Consider the following 9,908-nt stretch of genomic DNA (forward strand, 5'->3'; position numbering starts at 1 on the left):
GATCTTCTGCCTCCTCTGAACCACTATAATTTAAATTAATTTAAATTTAAATTAACTTTGAATCAACTATCTTTTTAAAAAATTTAGCTTCAACCTAACCCTTATTGGCTAAATTAAAGGTCAGATGGGCTGGTTATCTCTTGCCTAAAAGACATTAAAATATATAACTTTTAAATTAAAAAATGTCACTTATGTACCATCAGTAGTACATGACATACTCTGGGAAACATTGTTCTAAAGTAGAAGTGATTAATTTATTCTAAAGAAGAAAATCCAGCTGGAGGTCAAGAGATATGTAGCAACTAATTTCTTTCCCACAAATAATAACCTCACTTATTTTATATATTTCAAACCAAATGAAGGAATTAGTAGTGATAACAAATTTAAATAACTTACCATTTGACTTTCAAGGAAAATTCTGCATCTGTCACTACCACAATTAAAAAAGTGTGGGGCTTCCCTGGTGGTGCAGTGGTTGAGAGTCCGCCTGCCGATGCAGGGGACACGGGTTCGGGCCCTGGTCTGGGAAGATCCCACATGCCGCGGAGCAACTGGGCCCGTGGGCCACAACTACTGAGCCTGCGCGTCTGGAGCTTGTGCTCCGCAAGGGGAGAGGTCTCAACAGTGAGAGGCCCGCGCACCGCCATGAAGAGTGGCCCCTGCTCGCCGCAACTAGAGAAAGCCCACGCGCAGAAACGAGGACCCAACACAGCCAAAAATAAATAAATAAATAAATAATTAAAAAAAAAAAAGTGTGTCATTTGAGAAATCACAGTTGTTAAATAAGCTAAGGGCACCATCTACTGGAGGTAATAGTGACCTGACTTACCCTTTTTAGGATAACATATACTTTACTACTAAATCTTCTAATCTAATTTTCTATATTAATTAATTCCTGAAATGTGAAAAAAATTACTACAGTTTAACATAACCAATTTGAAGGTTAAGATTTTATAATTCCATCCCCTTCGAAACTAAAATTTAGAATTATAAAACAAACTACTTTATACAGAAGACATAATAATAGTTGAAATCATCAGCAAACCATTTGATAATTATGAACTTACCTGGTAGGTGTTATAGTAACAGATGATACTCTTATTTTTTGAAAGTCCAAGCTTGCTCCCTTGGTCTGTTGCAAGGGCAAAAGTAGACAAGAAACCAGGTCTCAAAGCATGCTCTGGAGCATTATCATTGGCCACTGGAAATATAAATGATTTAAGTAAAAATTATGCAGGAAATATGGTAGGGAAAAGATCTAGAGCACTTTTTTTTAACATAAACCTGTAAAAAATGGAGCACAATGGTTATGCTTCACAATACAGAAAATCATATTACTAACTGGGTCTCATCAATTTAGGTGGGAAAAACCACTCAGCCAGAAGTTAAGTGATCATATCTAAGGGAAGAAATGTTGGTTCTCACAATTTTTTAAAATTTTCAAATGAATACTAATTGTTTCCATTTTCTTAATATCTAACTTAAAACACAGATTATGATTATCAGTACAATTAATAAATTGAATGTTTTGGTTAACTGAGAGCAAAGCTAGAATAGTAAAAAAAAAAAAGCTTCAAAAACCTTTGCTCTTATAAAACCCACAGAAGTATCTTTTGTAGATGATAATAATTCTACAACTGGCCATGTGTTTTAAGTTTCTTTCACTCATGAAAAGGTCTAAGTGGAGTTAGTTGTACCAGTAAGTGCTGAGCTTAAGGGCTTTTAACACAGCGATCCTCAGAAAGAACATGAGAACTGGAAAATCTCTGAGATTACTTTCTTCAAAGCCCTCATTACAGAACTGAGAAAAGGGAAGTGACTTGCCCAAGGCTACCTATGTTCTATGCTGGGTTAGAAAGCACACTGGATCACACATCAGGAGATGATGGGTTCTTTGCCTATCTTGTCACTGACGCATGTGCAACTTTGGACTGACAATGTATTCTTTGTGCTTGACCATTTTCATTTATAAAATGAAAGAACTAAATTAGCTAATTTCTAAACTTTCTTTCAATTCTAAAGTCTGAAATTATCTGACATATATGATAACCCCAGGTGGAAAATAAATTGTAAACAAAATATGCAGAACATTATTTACTCTTTCTGTGACATATATACTTTAAAAATAAGGTAAAACTCAGGCAAAAAGAAATCCTTTTCTTTCTTTTTTTTTTTTTCCTTAGGTTAACCAGTTCTTCTTTAGGCAAAAATTATTGTTAGATTCTGGTAAACTAAAGTAATTGTGCAGTTAAAAGTTTTTCAAAATCTTACTTCCAGTAAGGAAGCAGAACAAGAAAGAGTAAACAAAACAATAAATTTATGTTAATTCAAATGTATGGATGTTTATCCTAAAACTACTAGCAATACTGATAAAAAACATATATTGGGGGAGTCTGTGTGTATAATATATCTAGCTGCATATATGCCCACTCTCATCACTTAGATTTACTAATCGTTTACATAAAATATCTTTAATGGGAAACTGCGTTTGTGATGAATCCATGCTTAAACTCTGGACGATATCGTGATACATTTGATATATAATAAGTTACTTAAGATTCCAACCCAGCCTTCAACACACAAAAGCAAACATTTCCTCCCAAACTAAGACCATCTCCTGAATGTATTGAAATGGGTTATTTTATGCTTGCCTTCTATATTACTCAGATATAAATACATTTTTATTCAAAAGCAAACAGGACACTGGCATGTAATTGCTCCATTTTACCTTTAATGACAGGCACTCCATCTCTATCTGACACAACAATAGCATGGAGCCCCTCAACACTAGAAAGAAAACAAAAAGTTAAAATATTATAAAACATTTTCTCAAAATACGTACCTTCAAAGTCATAATGGTAATTTTCATGTATTATTTCTGAAAAATCATGGGAACTCAATTATTGATATAAGCTCCTATAACATGTTTGCCAAAACTCTTCCACCATAACAAGCAAAAAGAGACACAGTTGCCTTCACACAACTTATAATCTAAAAGGAGAGCAGCTATCATTCAGATCACCTCATGCAAATATAAAACTACAACTTGGGAAGTGCCATTAAGAGATATGTGGGGATACGTAAGCCTATAAAAGGGGGGTTGATTCAGACAGGTGGGTCAGGGAAGGCTTCCTTGAGGAAGTGGTATCTCAGCTGAGATGCTATGGTACTAAGAAAAGAGGGGCAGAAAGATCATTGTAAGCTGAGGGAACAGGACAGAAAGAATGGAGGTCATACAGCAATCCTTTCAGCCACGCCTACACAAAAAGTAAGCAGAATGGTTAAGTCTACAGCTGTGAAGTTAGAAAGACCTGGTTTCCAGTTCAGAGTCTGGTGCTTACTGTTTAAGCTACCTTGCGTCAGTTACAAAACCTCTAAGTCTCAGTTAATCTGAAAATGGGGATAAGTGTACTTATTTGGCTACTGTGAAATTTAAAAAATAATGCATGTAAAGCAGAGGGTGGGTGGTACATAATTAACATTCAAAAATATTAATTAACATCAATGTTGTCACCTGTGCACACTGAGAATGACATAATTTATCCATGCAGTTTAAATACTAAATTATTAGTGAGAATCCCTAGAGCACAAAAATGTTGAAAATTATAATGGGGAAACATCCTCAAACTTTCATCATTTACAAAGGACCTATAGCCCCTTAAGTATAACACAAAGCCTACAGTCCTGTAACTACAGGCACACCTCATTTTACTGGGCTGCACTTTACTGAGCTTTGATAACCCTGCACCGAGCAGGTCTATGGGCACCATTTTCCCAACAGTATGTGCTCACTTTGTGCTTCTGTGTCACATTTTGATAATTCTCACAGTATTTCAAACTTTTTCATTATTACCATATTTGCTATGGTTATCTGTGATAAATGATCTTTGATGTTACTATTGTAATTATTTTGGGGTGCCACAAACCATGTCCATACAAGATGGTGAACTTATCTGATGAATGTTGTGTATTGTGACTGCTCCACTGACTGGCGGCTTCCCCACCTCTCTCCCTATTCCCGGTGACATAACAATATCGAAATTAGGCCAGTTAGTAACCCTACAATAGCCTCTAAGTGTTATAGGGAAAGGAAGAGTCACACATCTCTCATTTAAGTCAAAATCTAGAAATTTGATAATTAAAACTGCTTTGGACAGTTCCAGCTTGGATGGTCATTTTTATGGCCCTGCCCTACTGTGCACAGCTGAGGCTACTGGTACGGCTGATCATTAGGTTGAGAACAGAATCGGCAGCTTGTCTTTACAGTTGCCAGTACTAGGAGGGAGACAGTAAAAATGAATCTAAGTATCATATTAACATAAAGTCAATGGTGACAAATAACACTTCAGTAGTGATTTCTTTCTGAGTAGAGAAGAATATAGATAAATCAAAACTAGAAGATAATACTAATTTCAAGTGCTCTGTAATCAGAGTAAAGGCACAAGCCTAGGCAAACCACACAAACCAATTTAGGCAAAAATCCAAACAAGTGTTTTTTTTTTTTTTCTTTCCCCACCTATGTAAATTGACATCTAAAACCTTTTTAACATCAAACAGATTCGGAGAATAAGAAATAAAAAAAAAAAAAAAGGATCTCACTACATATTCTGCTATACTAATTCAAAGGTTATTCAATTCTTCTGGAATGTGAGAATGGATGTCTCAATATATTCCTCTCTTTCAAGCCCTTAACTCTAAGGTATCATTTTACATTAAACTAAATGTGAATTTTAATTCAACTAAAGTGACAAAGTCCTTTGAATCAGTAAAATACCTAAAAGGAAGTCACTGTCCTCAACACAAGAGCCTAATTTACAAAATGGTACATCAAATGGACTGTGGGCAGGTGGAAGAAAGCCTTGTGATTTTTCCAAGTATGAGCTGCTAAGTCTAGCATTTTCCGGTTATGTAGACTCAGCAATTAGGTCTTACAAGCAATGTGAAAAATAAAGGCAAATTCTTAGGTTTTTTTCCCCTTGAAATTACTCCAACTACGTCAAAGTATAATCCAGTAAATCGCTATGAAAGAACTCTAAAGTGGCAAGAAATCTGGGTTCTAGCCCTCTGGCATTCACTAGCTGTTTAACCTCAGACAAGTCATGTAACTTCTCTAAGTGCTCATGTTGTTTATCTGCAAACTCAAAGCACATCACTTGTGCTACATAAGATTATGTTAGGTATTTGAAAGTGCTGAATAATAGCATAATACACATATATTAGTCTAAGATAAACAGAAACAAAATACTACATAAAATTAACATATGTTAAGCAGAATTTATTTACTAACAAATTAGTAATTTTTTACCTTGGTAATTTTTTGTACAGGAATCGTTTTAGGTCCTGAAAGAGAATATAAAAAATCGTATTATAATAATAATGCCTTGTACTGGTTCTCTAGACACCGTCCTATCCACATCTCAGGTAACTTAAGTATTCATTCATAACCATTCTTGCTTGTGTTCTTTCTCTTTCTGATTTTGATGCTTTAACTAGCTGTGTGATTTCCAACAAGTTAACTAACCTTTTTCTCTAAGCCTCAGTTTCATTATTTGTTGAGTAGGGATAATTATAGAACCTACATCATAAGATTGTTATTGAACTTTATTGATACGATGCATGTAAAGTGATTAGCATATCCAGAAGTGGAAACACAAATACATATTAGCAGTAATATTAGATCATACTTTTCATACTATTGTACATCTTCTTGTTGCTAACTTTGTGTTCACTTGAGAATATATTATGAACATCTTTCCATATCCACAGACTTTCTAACATCACTTTAACAGTCTTGGGTAAGTTGACAAGCTTCTCTGAAACTCAGTTTCCTCGCATGGCTAAAGACAAACCACAATGTGTGTCAAGTGTTTAGCATGGAACACAATTACGACTAAAGAAACAGAAGACTACATTGTCTCATTACACTCTCTCATCTGGGAGTTTCATTGACAATCCCGGCATCAATCATGAGCTCTACATAGGTAAATCAGACTGATTTGGCTCCTTAATCCCTACTATTCTCCAAACCTGGACGTTCACTTTATTTCATGTTATCACCATCAGCTTACCTTTGCACACACTATCACAAAGCTCAACTCATCACTTTTCATCCGAAATCCAGATTTCCCCAATCTCTTCTTGTTTCCACTAATGGCACTACCAATCCCTGTTACTTACTCAGCTTTGAAACATAAAGTAATATTTAACCCAAAACTCACATGTATCACTTTAAAAATCACTTGTGAAGCCAAATGTTTTTAAACTGATGTTCTTCTCTCCTTTCCAAATGATGTTACAGTTTAGGTTCAGTTTACTGTTTATGACTTACACTGGCCTCCCAATTGGTATGACGGTCTACCATTTCTACCCCACACATTTCTACACAATGCCAATAATCGTATTATTCTCCTTCTCTAAATCTATAGTTGCAGTGATTCTCAACCCTGGCTATGGAAAACACCTGGAGAGCATAAAAATAACTCTGATGCCTGGTTTGGAGGGGCTCCCCACATGATTCCCTGTGCAGCCAAGATCAAGAATCAATGTTTGAATGGCTCTCCACTGTTTACCAAATTATGTACAAATTCTGTAGACATCTGAGGCTCCCTACAATATGGTCTACAACTAATTTTACAGTCCTGCTTCCTACCACTCCCTCATACACTTCCTCAGCCGCAGCTGAAATGGATTATTCACAGCTCCTCCACATACATCTTTTCCTTTCCTATCTCTAACTTTGCTTATGCTATTCATTCTACTAGTAATACCTTCTCGGCCTTTAAAAAAAAAAATTGCTACTCATCATTTAGAGCTAATCTCAACCACCAAACACTCCAAACCAGCTTTCCTGATAAAGACAAACCGAGGCAATCCCTCTCTCCTTTGAATTTTTACACAATAATGTATGCACATGTATGATCACTTGCTTACTATACTTTTTTTTTTAACTTTAGAAACCCTTAAGGAAAGAAATCATACCTTAGTCATCTTTATTTCTCTCACAGCCCTTACTACAGCAATCTTTTCAAGGGAGATGCTGAAAAGAATTTAGTGATTTGATTATGCCTGGAGAATAAGGCCTCAAAAATATAATGGAAGACACCCAAAAATGGAGTGATAAAGGCATAAAAAGTTGCTAACTGTTGAAAAACAATCTTGCAACCTAAACAGAAAAATCCGATTCATATTGCTGTTGAATGACCATTTAGTGTGCTGGTTAAGAGCACGGGCTCTGGAGCCAGTCTGCCTGGGTTGCTATCTTGACTCCACAACTTCCTAGTTGTGTAACCTGAGGAAGTCACTTGATCTTTCTGTGCCTTAGCACCCTCATCTATAACACAGGGATAATAATAATAGTGCCTACCTCATAAAAGTTACTGTAAGAATTAAATGAGTGTATGTTCAAGGTTCCAAAGAATGTTTAGCATGTATGTCAGCAAAATAACAGTATGTAAACTATAAACAAACACAGACGTTAACAGTATTAATCACCTGCTGTTTCTAGGAGTGAAGTTCTCTAAATTTAGAATTTTGCTTGTATTGCTGTGCTAAAGAGGTGTTGGTTATAAATCATCTGCAATTGCTACAATAAGCTCAGAGAGACGTAACACTTACTGGAAAAAGATTCAGAGCAACAAACCATCATTTAGAAATCGAAATGGTAGATATGCAGAGCTTCTCTCATGCCCGCAGAACGGGGGCGTGGGAAAAAAAAAATCTTCTCAACCTCAGGCACCTTAGAGTCCTCCAAGCCCATTCCAGGCAGAAACTCGGGACCCCGCAAACTACTCAAATTAATCTCTCACTTCGGATCCTAGAGAAAATAATGAAGTGGAGGGAAGCGCTAAAACGAAACAAATTTGTACTTGGGAAGCGCTACCTCTCCCCGCCCTCTCTCTCCTTCCTCTTGTGTAAACTCACATCCGCCATGATGAACCCCTTCCTCTCGCAGGATCAGTCTCCACGCCTGAAAAAGAAACTCCTGATGACTCTCCTCTCACCACTTCCTCGCCCTCCCCACCTCCAACCCAATACGCGGGGTCAGCTTTCCTCAGGGTCAGACAAGGATCCGCGACTCCAGGGCTCGTGACAAGGAGGCTGAAGGCACTCGGAGTTTCCACATACCCAGACGGGTAACCGAGATGCCTGACCTCAGCCCACTTCACCCTCTCACACCCAAAACTCAGGCCTAAAGGGGAGGCGAAAGGGGCGTCCTCTCTTCCGTCTCACCGCCCGCGCCACCTGCGGGCCCAAGCCTAACACGGGGCAAACTGGCTCCAGTTACCTGGGTTTCTGGGCTGCCCGGTTCCCTGAGCTGTCACTTCAGACGACAGCTACTGACACAGGTTCCTCCAAAAGCCGCTGTCACGCGATTTGTAACCGCCTCCGTGCTCCAGGAAGCACTTCCCAGACCTCCGACCCCGGGGACGCCGGATTTCCGGGGAGGTGCTTCGGCAAAAGGGAGTGCGCAGCCGCGCGACGCGCCCAGCCCGACCCCTGCCCCCCAACCCAGGGGCTGCTTCCTGCGCCTGCACAGAGACCCGGACGTCGCGACCTCGGCTGTCGGATCGAGATTCCTAAGAGATCGCTGAGCCGTGAAGACCCCTGGAAAACGCAAGCAAGAAGACGTTTTTGTTTGGAGAGGGTGGAAAAATCTCATTCGTTTTTTTAGGGCCCGTTATCTTAAAACCTCTTCTTGTAGATGGAGAAATTTGAAGGGGTGCTGTTACACGCTGAACAGCAAACACCAGATTGCCCGTGATTAGAAGTCCCAGGTCCATAGGTTTCTGACCCCAATTTACTAGTCTCTTTTGGCTTTCCCATGGGTGCTACCCACGTACTGTGACTCAAGGCCCTGTCTAGATTGAATCGAGGATCCATGAGCTTTCTGGAGATGAGTTATGTGTGTACCTCAAGCCTCTACACATGCAGACATTGAACAACTTTCTTTCATTGGCTCTTGACTTAGAAGGCTATACCTTTAAGGACTGCCTACATTACTTTTTGTTTGGTGCATTGCTTGCGTGCACATTTAAGGAAAACCTACAGTAGGTGGTAGGAAAATGAGGTCTATGGGAACTTGTATTCGACTGATTGTCAACTCCAATCCCAAAAAGTAGAAGTGCAAAAGGAACCATAGTCCAAGACGTGGTGAAGAGATACTTATTTCCTAGTTATCCTTAGGAGGACGAAATGGTAAACTACAAAGCTCCCAGCTGTTACAAATGACCTCCTTGTCATTACAAGTGAACTTGACAGTTACATAGCAACTGACGTCATTGAAGATCACTTCCTTTTCCTTCCTTTCATTTCTTAGCTTCTAGGACACTGCACTTATTTTAGCTCCTCACCCACTCTAGCCTCCTCTTAAATGAAGGCATTTAAAGCTTGTCTTTCATTCCTCTGCTGTTTTTCCCTTTCCACAGTGTCCTGATAATGTGAGTCCTAAATCTGCACTTTTCATCTGAGTTCTACGTTCACATTTTCAGCTGCTTGTTGGATGTTGAATATTTGTACACATATGTCTGTCAGTTCTAACTCAAAGGCTCTAAAAATGCCAGTAAACCTGTTTCCTGATCTATGTCCATGTTGGTTCCAAGATTCCATCAGGTATCATGTTTGCTCTCTTTCCTTCCTCATGTTCTTTTCTTCCTTAACAATGCTTTTTTACATCTAGATATTTTCAGTTCTTCAAACCATTATTCCATTCTGCAAGACTGTATCAATAGCCACTTAACAATGGCCAGTTAAACTTTTCTAAAATAACGTACATTATTGCTGATCAAAAAATCTTTAGTGATATACCACTGCAGACAATAGTTGATGTAGTCTTTAATCTGGCACTAACATGTCATTTTATTTTACTTCTAAATGCACTCTATTGTAAATCCTATACTCCCAGCCGAATT

The 9,908-nt window shown here is 38.3% G+C and overlaps 1 protein-coding gene across 9 annotated transcripts in view; it reads right to left on the bottom strand.

Moving 5' to 3' along the window:
- Positions 1 to 8,417, bottom strand: part of LAMTOR3 (late endosomal/lysosomal adaptor, MAPK and MTOR activator 3) — a 136,240-nt gene extending 127,823 nt beyond the window's left edge. For all 9 annotated transcript variants that reach the window (XM_060012029.1, XM_060012028.1, XM_060012032.1 and 6 more), the window contains exons 1-5: positions 8,285 to 8,417; positions 7,921 to 7,966; positions 5,306 to 5,340; positions 2,729 to 2,787; positions 1,068 to 1,201 (exon numbers count right to left, since the gene is read on the bottom strand). In XM_060012029.1, the coding sequence (XP_059868012.1) occupies positions 1,068 to 1,201; positions 2,729 to 2,787; positions 5,306 to 5,340; positions 7,921 to 7,929 (237 nt within the window). In that variant the 5' untranslated portion in view covers positions 7,930 to 7,966; positions 8,285 to 8,417. The remainder of the gene's footprint in view (positions 1 to 1,067; positions 1,202 to 2,728; positions 2,788 to 5,305; positions 5,341 to 7,920; positions 7,967 to 8,284) is intronic.
- Between the last annotated feature and the right edge of the window lie 1,491 nt (positions 8,418 to 9,908).

Source organism: Delphinus delphis, chromosome 5 (genome assembly GCF_949987515.2).
Source record: "Delphinus delphis chromosome 5, mDelDel1.2, whole genome shotgun sequence".
NCBI classification, from domain to species: domain Eukaryota; kingdom Metazoa; phylum Chordata; class Mammalia; order Artiodactyla; family Delphinidae; genus Delphinus; species Delphinus delphis.